General features: G+C 47.7%; 1 protein-coding gene across 2 annotated transcripts in view; it reads right to left on the bottom strand.

The window, feature by feature from the left end:
* Positions 1-13636, bottom strand: part of Rab11fip1 (RAB11 family interacting protein 1) — a 32156-nt gene that overhangs the window by 5235 nt on the left and 13285 nt on the right. The window contains exons 2-5 of one of the 2 annotated variants that reach the window (XM_004637258.2): positions 9984-10429; positions 8088-8853; positions 5263-7098; positions 4273-4381 (exon numbers count right to left, since the gene is read on the bottom strand). In XM_004637258.2, the coding sequence (XP_004637315.1) occupies positions 4273-4381; positions 5263-7098; positions 8088-8853; positions 9984-10429 (3157 nt within the window). The remainder of the gene's footprint in view (positions 1-4272; positions 4382-5262; positions 7099-8087; positions 8854-9983; positions 10430-13636) is intronic. The other variant, XM_004637259.2, reaches the window with a different exon arrangement.

Genomic DNA, 13636 nt, shown 5'->3' with positions numbered 1-13636 from the left:
AAAAAAAAAGGCAAAATAGGGCTTGGGATATAGCTCAGTGATACAGTGCCTGCCTGACATACACAAGACCCTGAGTTCAATTCCTGGTACCAAAGAAAGATAAAATAATTCAGCCTTACCGAAATTAATCAAAGGACACAGAAGGTAAGTGGCACAGAGAAAATGCTGATGAACAAAACAAAGAACAATGCCCACTGGCCAAAGCTGCCTACTAGGATTTTTGTTTGTTTGTTTTAGTGAGAAACTTGTCTCATAGTGAGACAAGGTTTCACTATGTAGTTCAGGCTAGCTCTGAACTCTCTATTTAGCCTAAACTGGCCTTGAACTCAAGATAACCCTCCTGCCCACCTCCCCAGTGCAAGGATTACAGGCATGTGCCACCACACCTGGCTTTCTTTCAGTTTATTTGAGACAGGGTTCCACTGTGTAGTGCAGGCCAGCCTTGAACTCACTACTTAGCCTAGGCTGGCCTTGAACTTACAGCAGTCCTCTGTCTCAGTCTCTCTGATGCTGGGATTACATGTGTGTCATCACAGCTGGCTCATCAGGATTTTTACACTGGATTTTCCTCTATATAGCTGCAAAAATGATGTATGTTTAAAATGTGGGTCAAATTTTTCCATAAAACAGAAAACTTTTTATTCTAGTTGACTTTACTATGTTTAAATGTACATGTTAAAACCACCTGAGTAAATAATACACTCCCAGTTATAAATAATCTATGAAGTGCTGAGGCCATAAAACAATAGCTAAGGGGGAAAAATTCACTGTATAACGGCTACCAGCCTAACATATGATAACTTTAGCTCTGCAGTCTCTTTCCCTAACCTCTTATTTTACAACATTCCAAAGAGTGCTTATTTTTATAAATACTGTTTTATGCACAGCACACAAGCATTTATTATACAGCAGGTCAAAAGCAGGATCTCTGGGAACTTTCCACATTTGCTCATAATATTTACCAGGGAGGATCGAGGGCCAAGAGATGCGTGGCAGCTAATCAGGTTTGCTAATCATGACAGAAGAAGCAGGGCGCCTTTGTTTCGAGGCAGGTTATTCTCTTAATCAGTCCCAGGAGATAAGGCCCGGATTCAGTGAGCTTCACAGTATAAATACAACGGGAGCCAAAGGTCTAGGTAACTTCCCCAAAGCTAGGGGTTTGTCTTTTCCCAAAGAAATACAAAAGAAAACCCAAGAGAGCCACAGAGCATTCCAACGGAAAAGGCAGAGGGACTGGAGGCTGCTAGAGGACTGGTTTTCATTTCTGTCACCTCTATGCTGTCCCTCTGCCAAATTTTCTGGTAAATTTTGTTAACTCCAGGGAGATGGGCTGGTAAGATAGCTTAGCAGACTAAGTGTCTGCTTAGGCAAGCTCAAGGACTGGAGTTCAATCGTCGGTACCCATGCAACACCAGTCCCCCACCCTTAGGGTACACTGAGGGGTGACAAGTCCAGCTGTGGTGGTGCAAGCCTTCAATCTCAGCACTGGGGAGGCTGACAGCTGGAGGATCACTGTGAGTCTGAGTGTGTAGCGAAGCCCTATATCAAATACACACATTAAAAAAAAGTCCAGGGAGACAGACCTACAGCTAATACTTTTAATCATTATACAGAAGTCAGCAAGCCACACCCGTGGACTTAAAGTACAAATTTGGGGGCAAGGCTGAAATGTAGTAGGTCCACAGTTACACAGATGGCTGAGCATTTTTGTTTTTACTTTATGCATTTGGTACAGGGTCTCACTATGCAGCTCAGACTCATAGTTACCCCCCTGTTTCAGCCTCCCCAGTGCTGGGATTACAGGTGTGCACCACCACACCCCGGACTCAGTGGCTGGTGGGGTCAGTGTGGCATGCGGTATTGGGACCAAATCCAAGTTCCTGCCCTTGCCTAAGCAGGCCCTTAGTCCACTGAGCTATCTTACTGGCCCTGGCTGATGGTTTCGAAATGATGTGTATCACCTACCCTGCTAGCATGCTCTAGACGGAAGGAGAGGGCAAAGGCACCACCTGAGGGTGACCTGCTTACAGCAACATTTAGTTATGATTACTCAGCTGCTTCTACTCAGGAGACAGCCTCCAGCCTCCAGTGGATCTCTGCCCAGCTCCCAGTACAGTAAAGCAGAGGGAGCCACAATTACTGTAGCTGTACTTTCAAAATACCTGCAGGATGTGGTGCGAGGCAGAGCCCTTGCCTAGCATGCACAACCCTAAGTTCAATCTGGGGTGGGGGGCGCTTCAGAAGTAATAGGCACAAACAAAACTTTAAGAACTGAAAACCAGGGCTGGGGATACAGTGCCTGCCTCACAGGCGCAAGGCGCAAGGTTGTAAGTTTGATTTTTGGTACCACAAAGAGTTGAAAACCAGCTATGGTTGTACATGGCTGTAATCTCTGCTACTCAGGAGGCTGAGACAGGTGAATCACAAGTTCAAGTCTAGCCCAGGCAACTTAGAGACTTGGTGAGACTTCATCTCAACAAAAAAAAATCAATGTATTGAGTGACAAAATGGAACTATTCCAGAATACAGAAGAAAGAAACAAGACAACCAATGCAAGGAATGATCCCTGATTGGCTTCTAGACTAGGGAAACTAAGGGGACAGCTGGGGACACTGACAAACGTGCTGTAGATGAGAAAACACTATTATAGAAAAACCAGTCATGGTGGTACACATTTGTAATCCCTTATCTTACAGGCTGAGGCAGGAGGAATGCTGTGAGTTTGAGGCCAGCATGAGCTATATACTGAGTTCAAGGTCAACCTGAACTATACAGTGAGACTGTCTCATAGAAAAGATAAATTTCTAGATTTTATTTCAGACACAGATATAGTTTAGGCTGGCCCTGAATTTACCACAAGCCCTGATTCACTCCGATCCTCCTGCCTCAGACTCCTGATATTGGAACAGGTATTTGTCATGCCCAGCATGTACAAGCTGACTCTTTTGTCAGTGTTTTTCACTTGACCTTAGTCAAAAGGCCAAGAAGCAATGAGCTTCAAGTTTTCAAGACAAGCGCTTGGCCATGGAGCTATATCCCTCGCCCTACATCCAGATTTTGACCAATGTTCTTGTTCTTAAGAATTAAGTACTTTGGAGGGGAGCACAGTGTACACAATTTCATATATATATATATATATATATATATATATATATATATTTTTTTTTTTTTTTTTTTTTTTTTTTTTTAATTTTTTTTAAACACCATGTGTGCGTGTATAAAGATGTGAAGGCGGAAGAGAGAAGGAAAGAGGGTGAGGCCCACAGAGCCGATCTGGTCAAAAGATAAAGCCTGGTGAATCCAGATGGAGGACTGATCCCTTTGTACTACTATTGCAACTTTTGTATGTTTGACATTATTTAAAATGAAGTTACAAAACAAGATACATCTCCCTGATAATTAAAATTCAACAATTTTACATTCTTGTCTAAAGATAAAAAGGAAACATGAGAAAAAGAACAGTCTGGCTTGAATGGGGCCCCCTGGGGGAAGTTTTCTTCTCATTAAGAAGAAGGCCATGGGCTTGGGAGGCTGCTCAGGGCATGGCTCTTGCCTAGCATGCACAAAGCCTTAAATTCAATCTCTAGGCTCACCAAAATAAAAAGTACCAGTGTTCGTGATGTTCCTTGGGATACAAAAAATTTCAACAATGTCTAAAAAATGACAAGGGAAAGGGCTGGCAAGATAGCTCAGCAGAATAAGCACCTGCTTAGGCAAGGACAGGGACCACGGTTCAATCCCCAGCACCACATGCTGTGCTGGCCCCACCCCCAAGTACTGTGAGCTGGCCACTGAGACCAGGCGCAGTGGTGCACGCCTATAATCATAATGCAGGGGAGGCTGCGAACAGGAGGATCACTATGAGTTCAAGTTGTATAGTCAGCCCCTGCACCAAATACAATAAAAATAAATAAATAAATAACCTACAAGGGAAAAGTAAGTACTCATCTGATGGGAGGACTCCAGAGCCACCAAATACAGGATTAAGTAACTGCAGGCATCGCCTGCTGCCCAAGGATGGATACAATGGTGACTTCTGTGCTGGCATTAGAACTCAGGCCTTGTCACTTGCCAGGCAAGTATTCTGAACTTTTTTTTTCTAAGTGGGGCCTAACTATGTTACCCAGGTTGGTCTCAAATTCATGGGCTCAAAGGATCCTTCTGCCTCAGCATCCTAAACAGTTGAGGAAACAGGAGCACCCACGAGGATCCTAGCCATGAGTGCTTTGTAGGACCCCCGGTGACACTCTGTCGTTGTCTTAGAACACATACCTTTGTCATGAGATCATTGGTCATGTTCTCACTGATGATGGTGGCAGTTCCCAAGCTGGAGTTAGAAATCTTGGTGGCCGTCGTGTTCATTGGCTTCACAGGTTGAAGTCTAAAAAGAAGAGGAAGAGGGATCTTTAAGGCTGCCTGTAACCACAAAGCTCAAAGTCTTTCTTGCCTAAGGCAGTCTGCAGAAGGGGGCCAGGGTGTGCACACAATGACACATGCTGTGCTCATGTCTCCAGCCCAACACATACTGCAACAAAACCAGTGCCTGTGGAATTGAAAGCAGATAGAACCAGGCAGCACCTGCAAGCAGCAAAGCTCATCCTTGGCCAGTTTTCCCGAGGTTCCTAGGAGACCCTCAGCCTGATCAAGACTATCTGCAGAATGTAAAGACTATCAGTCTCTAAGGGCTGGGGCAAAGCTTGGTGGCAGTGCACTTGCCAGGGCTATGTGTGAGACCCTGGGCTTGATCTCCAGTGTTGCAGGAATGAGAAAGACAATCTGTTATCCCTGGAGGTATGTACAGCTGAGGACCCCACCGAGGAGCTCTGTAGAGCCGCCTGGGCCTCAGCAGTAAAGAAAGAGCTCAGAAGAAACAGGCCAGATGCTCAGCCAGCAGGGCGTAAAGACAGTTTCAGCACCACTTGATCCACTGAGCCATCTCCCTGGCCCCCGAAATCTACTTGATCCAACCGTTTGACTTCACTCAGTTCCTGAGACTTTAAGACACTGCTCACACTACATTTCTGCAACTAGAAGCTCACTGCAGCCCAACTCCTAAGAGGTCTCTGAAGACAGTGACTGTGCTCCGGCTACCAACACAATGGGGTCTTGCAGTACTGCTCCAAGAGGGTCAACAATCCTGCAGGACACGGGCAGGTTCTAACCTCAGAGCCTCCACACGGTTCAAAAGCCATAGCCTCTTCAGGTAGAAGCAAAGAGGGGACATCGTTCCCATCCACTGGGCCATGCACCCCCGTCTCTCACCTGTGCTTGGCTGCCCCAGTTCCAGTGCCTGGCTGAGCTGAGACTGGATGTGTCTCTGAGGGCGTGACCCAGGCCTGAAGAAGCGGCTTCCTCTTGCCAAAATTTTCAACTTTCCCAGTGGAGCCCTCTGCTGTTGCTTTTTTTGGAGATTCTGCTCTACTGGTGTAGTGACCATTAGCAAGTGGAGAGACAGGGAAAGAGTGCACAGCAGGAAAGGTCTCGGAAAGGGAGGGACTGGACACAGGAGAGTGTGGGGACAGGACGGGAGCATGATGCTGCCTCCCATCTACTGTGGGTTTCTCTTCCTCATCACTGCCAGGGCCAGACAGCTGTTTGTCATCGCCTGTGCTCTGGCCAGAATGCGGTTCATCAATTTCTACAGCTGCCTTCTGTGCAGAAGGAGCTGAAGGGGCCTGAGACCTGAGGTCACATGGATTCGCCACAGGCACTGCCCCCTCTGCCCCACCACTTGGCTCCTCTCTCTGCTCAGGATGGGGAGGCCATGAGCCCCAGGATAAAGTGCCTGCTGTTTTTCCCTCCTCCTCTATCTGATCAACTCTTTCATCATCAGATGCCACCTCAGGGATGGAGGGAAGGGTCAAGTTCAGATCGGCCATGATGGGAGGTGGCACCTCTGAGGCAGAAGGAAGGGCACTCAGGGGATCAGACAGCGAGCCTTCATGGTCACTGGCCTTGCTCTGGTGCTGAGCTGGGAGGGCATCTTCATTTTCGACTCTGAAAAGCAGGGTGTGCTTCGCCACGCTCACTTTATTCACGGGCACTTCTGAGGAACTCTCGGCACAAGAGGGGACCACAGAGCTGCTTTCTGTGGCAGCCTGCACAGTGACAGGTCCCCTTTCTGCAACTCCCTCGAGGTGACAGCCAGGAGGCTCTGCATCAGATGCACTTTCTGCAGTGGTTCCTCTGAAAGTCAACTCCTGGGGGGGATTTGCATCCTCCTTCCCTAGCCCAGTGGGTTTCTCTACCTCTTCCATAAAGAGCTGCTCAGAAAATGACACACGCTTCTTGCTTTTCTTCTGGCCCTCACCACCATTGAGGTTCATCTCTTCCTGTTTCTGCATCTCGGTATCTGGTAGGGGGGCCAGTTCGCCTGTTGGAAGAGGCACTGCTACTTCTTTGACTGTAGAAGATGTTCTGCCACCTGAAACTCTGCTCTCCATAGAAGGCCTAGGCTGACTCTTCAGGTCTGCATGTCCCATCATGGGTGTCTCCCCAGTGGAGCCTGCAATTCTGCCATGACTCAGTGAGAGCATAGGCGGTACCTCAGGGGTTTCTTCATCTGAGGGAGTGCAGCCTTGTTTTGGGGAGGGAGTCCCCACAAGTGCTTCTTCTTGTTGCCCCACCTCAGGCTGCGGCAAGAGAGAGCTTCCTGGCTCTGTCAGGGCAGCATTCTTCCCTAAGCCTCCCTCACTGGCCTTCTTCCTTGGAGGACTTCTTGTTCCTTTCCATACTGGAGTAGGAGCCTCTTTGAAAAGTGCTCCTGGGGCAGAAGAACCAGTATCTGAGACTGGTATTAAACTCTCCTTTTGCAAGTCTGCTTGAAGGAGCAAAGCCAATTCATCAGAACTGGCCTGGCTCTGGCCTGAGGGGGGCCAGTGTCCAACTGGGGTAGATGTGGAAATAGGAGCTACTCCGGGAGATGGAAAAGAAGAAAAGACAGAAAGACTTTCAGAAGACTGGGACTCTGAACCACCCCCTGATTCAGAGGGAGTGGGTACCTGACCAGAACTGGAAGCAAAAGCAGAAAAAAAGACAGAAGAGTCAGAGGGAGAAAGAAGCCGGGCTTTGGGTTGAGCCTCTGAAGACACTTCCAGTCTGCAAAAAGGACAAAATAAAATCTGCAGGTCAGTTGCAGATGCATCGTAAGAGACAAACATGTAAGAAATAAAGTTGTCCAAGGGGAGAATGTTTTAAAATCTGGGACTAGTATCTTAAAAAGCTAAAGAAACAACAGTCCTTAACAAATGGGGGACTCTTTGGGGGAGTGCTGGGGGACGAGCCAGGACCTTATACATTTTAAGCACATACTCTAAGCTGGCACTACACCCTCAGCCCCTAAAAGGGACACATGTATCACAGAGCACACCTACCACACAAAGCCTGTTGCAAGAGGAACAGGGAGATCCATGGAAAGCAACCGGCTGCAGCTCCTTCTGGTGACTGACATAAGACCCTAGCACTTCACTGGCAGGGCCCAAAGAGCTAAAAGTTTAAAGTAGTACAAGATGTAACCCAAGGAAACAGGCATAGACTTTAAAGAAACAGAGTGTCTGTATGTGTTTATATATGTGACCAAAGTAAATAGACTCTCCAAAATAATCCCTCACCCCCAGATCACAGAAACACTGTTAGTATGAACGTGAGTCATGCAGAAAAGCACAAGCCCTCCAGGCTCAGGCAGACTTACAAGCAGGCAGAGAACACACACAGACAAGTGCCACAGGCAACCGAGTATGGACCTGGGTCTCCAATGCCAGCAGGTGCCAACTTGAGGAAGAGAGTCTGTGTCTTCCTCAAAAGCAAACGAGCACAAGAATGCAATAATCACAGTTCTGCACACACACAACCCCAGTCATATTCCCAACTCCATATTCAGACTCTGCCACAAACTACCACATTTTACTGAGGTCTGATTGGCTTGGGGCTGGGGACAATGTGGCCCTTTCTGTAGGGCAGGCCAACAGGTGATAGGGATGGAACTGAAACAGGTGGTTTAGCCCAGTCACCCTTGGCACACATGGGGCACCACCATGGGACAAGCCACAGAGCACAGAAGGGCTTGTGTGACAAGGGCCAGGACTCACCGAGGCTTGACAGCTTTGGTCTGGGGAGGTCTCGCAGAGGGAACAGGTGGCTTTGGTTCCGACTTGGGCTCAGGTCCAGCTTCTGGTTCTGAGATCTGCACATCTTCAAAGGGGTTTAAAGAATGCCCCCTTCTGGAGGTGTCAGCTACTGCCTCTCTCTCAGACCCTCTGATGAAGACTTCCTCTTGTGGTGGAGCTTCTGGCACCCCTTCCTCCTCCTTCCCTGGGAGGCCAGCAGTGCTCTCGCCTTCACTGCCCTTCACCACATCCTTCTTTCCAGTCACCAGGAAAAGCAAGGACGACCTCTTTGCCTCCTGCTTCTTGCTGTCCTTCGTTTCTTTCGCAGCCTCCGGATTCACTGGCGCTGTGACTTCCCTAGTGTCGCTGCTCGCCAGGGGTCGGTAAGATGGCAGGGACATGGACTTCAGCGAGTCCTTAGTGGAGGTGTCAGAAGACAGGCCATCTCCCTCCCCAGGCTCCTTCCAAGCCCTGACGGCCAGGTTTTCGGTGGAAGAGAAGGAATGTTTCTTCCTGAAGCCCTGGGGAGACGGGGAGGAGGCGGGGCTGCTGTCCTTGGTCTCACTCCGGGCATCGGGCTGCTCCATATAAACATGGTTCCCGTTGATGCAGACATTAGAGCGAGAAAGGGTGTCATTCTTGGACCGCAGGCCCCCAAGAAAGGAGAGTCCTTCCTTCTTGGGAAGGCTGAAGCTGATCTGGCTCAGTTGCTTAAGGTCTACACTCGCTGTTCTCTTGTGTGACATGACTAGGAAGAAAAAGCAAGAAATATAAAGGCAGCATGTTAAACTCAGGTACAGTGAGGCTCCCGTGGCACAGCACTTGCCTAGCATTCATAAAACCCTGGGTTCCCTCCCTAGAACCAGAAAGGGAAAGAGAGAAGGAAAGGGAAGGGAAGGGAAGGGAAGGGAAGGGAAGGGAAGGGAAGGGAAGGAAAGGAAAGAGAGAGAGAGAATACATGGCTTTCAGGGTGGGGCAGGGTCATTTGTCACCAATCTGGACTTTTGTTCATCCCAGCTGGGAGTAGGGTGCTGTTGGCACCTACCAGGTAGAGCTCAGAGGTGCAGCTAAACACCCTGCAATGTGCAAGATGATCCCTACAACAAGATGTGTCTGGCCCAGTGGTCAGCAGTGCTGAGGCTAAGAAATCCTGTGTTAAACTCACAGAATGGGCAGCACTCTTGGGAGAGTAACAGAAATCTGAGACTAAGAGATTGGAATCTGATTACTGAAACTGCAGTTCAAGCTGGGGTGGTGCACGCCTGCTACCCCAGTACTTGGGAGGCTGAGGCAGGAGGATCACACATTTGAGTCCTACCTGGACAACTGAACAAGAATCTAAAAAATTAAAATAAAGGGCTGGGGATATAGCTCAGTGTGAAGGACATGGGTTCACTCCTCAGTATCACATATAGACACATGCACACAGGTACAAATAAGAATAGAAAGAAAAATTCAGAATACACAATGAATTCAGAGTTAAGTGAACTGGGTTCCCTAGCTTCCATTAGGGGGCTGTCCCTTGGGGGTGAGGCATACCATCGAAGACCAAGAAACTATGTGAACTCAGCACTAATGAAGTACTAGAATTACAGCAAGGTTGCTATGGTCTTATCTGAGAGAGAAACAGGGCAAGGAATGTGATGCGCTCATTCTTCTAGCTTCAACCTCAGCTGCATGGTCAGATGTCTCAGAAAACTGACCCAGAAATCCAAGGGATCAAGGTAGAAAAGGCAAGGTCACCTCTGCCCACCAGCACCAGCACCACTGCTGCACTGCACCACTAAAATCTTGCTCTAAAGCCCTGTCTGTTCCTTCTTGCTCAGAGCAAGGTAAGCTGAGGAAGAGCAGCCAAGTGGAAAGGCAGCAGGCACTCACTGTCTGAAGCAGAGGACAAGGACTCCTCTTGCTGGTGGTCCTCCTCCCACTGGGACCGGAAGTCTCCAGGCCGGAGCACCACTCTCTCTGTCTTTGAAGTCGGCAGGACAGACATGGATTGGGAAAGTGGCGTTTTCTGCAAATTTGACTTGGAAAACAGGGACTTGACCTTTGATTTCTTTTTCTTGTCTTTTGAGAGAGACTCGTCATCACTGTCAACTGAGGGTGTTGAGCTGGGGACGATGGCTGAGGCGGTGTCTGATGCACTGTCCCTGTTCTTTCCCTTGATCTTGTCCTTCAGTTTTCCAAATGGATTGCGGGGCTTGTCCTTCATGGACAGGTCAAACATGCTGGCTGTCATGTTGTTTCGCATGAACTGGATGTCAACCTCAATTTCTCCTCGCTGTTTTTCCTTCTTTCCTGGCTTGGATTTCAAGGTGTACCACCTGAAAAGAGAGGCCAACAGTTACCTTGGGGTTCTCGAGCCCGTTGGCAGGCTGCCCTCACTGCTGCTTGGACAGATGCAGTCCTGGCTTCCTCCTGGGGGAGCAGCTGAGGGCTAGGGATGAGGGCAGAACTTTGTCCATCCATCAGTGGTATGAAAAATTGAACGTATTTTTATTTATGAGGGTTCTTCTTTTCCTACGCACAAGACAAAGATAGAATCTGATGCACTTAGTGTACAGTCTTTTTGGTGTGTGAGTGCTAGAGGTTGTACCTAGGGCTTCACTCAGGACATGCAATATGCACTACCCTCAACTACATCCCCTGCCTTTATAATCATCTAAAGTCCTATTCCAAGCTGGATGTAGTAATGTCCATCTGTAATCCCAGCATTCTGGGAGGCTAATGCAATAGATTTGCAAGTTCAAGCCCAGCCTGGGCAAGTGAATGACGGAGACCCTGCCTCAAAAAAAAAAAAAAAAAAAAAAAAACTGAAAAAGGGCCAGGGATGTAGGTTAATGCGAAGATGCTGGGTGTTTACTGGAATATTTTTCCAGTAAAATATTTCTTAAAATCCTGATCCCGTGAAGAGCTATTTCTAAAAATAAAGAGCTGGGAGCTAGGTGTGGCGGTACATGCTTGTAGTTCCACCTGTAGTTCAGAATAATTCACACCCAGAAGTTTGAGACATACTTAGGCAACATAATAAGGCTTTGTCTCTAAATAAGTAAGTAAACATTTAAATCAATTCCTGTGACACAGTTTCAATAAAATTGCAATGATCATAAACAAAAGCTGGAAAAGTAGGGTGCAGCTGGGCATGGTGGAACACACCTGTAATCCAAGCACTGGGGAGCCTGAAGCAGGAGGATTATGGTGAGTTCCAGGCCAGCCTCGGCTATAGGTTACATATTCACTGTACACAGTGAACTCAAGGCCAGCCTAATCTGTATAGTGAGACCCTGTCTCAAATAGCAAACAAACATAAACAAATAAATAATAAAAAAGGTAATGTACACATTTATATATAAATCCCAAAGAAAATCATGAATTTAGAGAAAAGAATGTCCACCAGGGAGTAACAGAACAGTTCAGCAGTGAGACTCACAAAAGGAAAATGTTATCTGCTTTCACCTCTGTGAGATGCCCAGGGCAGTCCCATTCACCAGGATGGAAAGGAGGATGGGAGTGGAAAGCCAATGCTTGGAGGCTATGAACTCTAGCCCGAGTTAGAAAAATGAAAAAGTTCTAGAGAGGAACAGCCGCGTGAATGTGAGTAGGTAACACCACAGAGCCATATACCTGAGACAGTACAGCCAAGCACTGCCTAGCACTGCAAGAACCTGGGTTGGACCCTGGCACTCACTGCAAGAGTGGGGGGGCACACACAAAAAGGTGACATTTTATATTCCATATATAGTTTACCACAGGTTTTGAAAATGAGAACTTAAGAAGAGGGTGTTCTTCTCTGGCTTAATGATCAAAAGAAAGAACATTTCAAACATCATTCAAGTATTTTGTTTGGTCATCTGCAAACTACTTGGAAACCTGGCAAATGACCTGGTACCAGTCCTACTCCACAGACCGACAAACTTCCACCAAAGGAAATCTGCCTGGCACTCAACGTCCACCTGGGATTCCTCTCCTCTGGTGAAGCCAAGTGACCATGTGGGCACAAACAACCGTGAACACTTAGCCTGCAGGCCACAGCACCCATACTCAGATGCCCTTTCCAGTGACCTAGTTAAAAGCTGGGGCTGAGTACCACTTCCTCTCTCACCTTCAGCCACTGCCTCTTCTCAGGGCTGATCGCTGCTCTCCTCCCCCATTTGGCTCCTACACAGAGAAGGAAGGAGCAGAGGGAGGCAGAAACCTAACACTGAGCAGCTCCCACAGCGTAGCTGGCATGGTGTGCCCACAGAAGCTCCGTCGTGTCGGCCTCACAGGAGTGGTGTGAGGTGGATGTTACGTACACTTTACAAATGGAGACATTAAAGCACAGAAATTACATCACTGGTACAGCTCTCACAGGGTACAGCCAGGAGTCTAACCCAACTCTGCATTTCCCCAAAGCTCTGCTTCTTTCCATTCTACCAAGATTCCTGCTTTAAACTCTCTCCTAATTTACCTTCAATAGACCATCTACTGTGATAATACAGAAAGCGAGGAGGCCCCAAACTTAAATGACAACAACCTCCTCCTAGGCTCCACCTTCCTCCTCCTCCTTCTCCTCTTCATTTTGGTGCTGGGGAGGTTCCCAGGGGTCTCATGGCATGCTAAACCACTGACCATACCAGACTCCCTAAACCCCTAGTTGAAATGTCTCCAAATGAGAAGAAAGGGAAGCCACCCACATAGTCTGACCTCAATCATACATTGTAAGATTACAAAAAGTGCAGCATACAAAGTCATTAAGGGCTTAAATGGATTTGCAAAATACAGCCAAGTCTGATAAAATGATTGGAAGTCCCACACTGCACCTTTAGAACTCTTAATTTTAAAACCACCATCTGCAGACAGCAGTGTGGGTGTTGAAAGGTGAGAGATGTAGCAGACAATTTCACCCCTGCCACAGCCTAGTACCTTGGGGTGGGGGCGATGGAGCCCAGGGCCTGTGCACTTTTTTAGTTTCCATTTTAAGGTAGAATCTAAGTCACTAAACTGCCCAGGCTGGGCTCCAACTTGCAGTAATTCTGCTGAAGCCTCCCAATATGCTGGGATCACAGGTGGGCAAATCACACTCAAGGCAATAAGTTCTTGCTGCTTATTTTCACAAGCAAACCTAAAACCAAATACCAAGTAGCCAAGAAGAGATCAGGAGGAGACTACTTTAAGGATGTTAAAAACAGACTGACTGGGAATCAGACAGGTAAGCAATCCAGCAATCCAACAAATTTTCAGAGTTTTAAAAACTCTGCCAAAGGTGGGTGGGTTTGTTTCTCTCTCTCCTCTCTCTCTCTGTTCTCTCTCTCTGTTCTCTCTCTCTGTTCTCTCTCTCTCTCTCTCTCTCTCTCTCTCTCTCTCTCTCTCTCTCTCTCTTTCTAATGTATTTAGTACAGGGCCTACAGGGTCTCACTATATAGATCAGACTCATAGTGACCCTCTTGTTTTCAGCCTCCCAAGCGCTGGGATTACAGGCGTGCGGCACCATGCCCAGTCTCAATCACCATCTCAGCACCAATGGGGTGGGAGGGCAGGGGCAGGGGCAG

The sequence above is a fragment of the Octodon degus genome, unplaced genomic scaffold, assembly GCF_000260255.1.
Source record: "Octodon degus isolate 3935 unplaced genomic scaffold, OctDeg1.0 scaffold00088, whole genome shotgun sequence".
Taxonomy (NCBI): domain Eukaryota; kingdom Metazoa; phylum Chordata; class Mammalia; order Rodentia; family Octodontidae; genus Octodon; species Octodon degus.
This window is presented reverse-complemented; position numbering and strand designations above follow the sequence as displayed.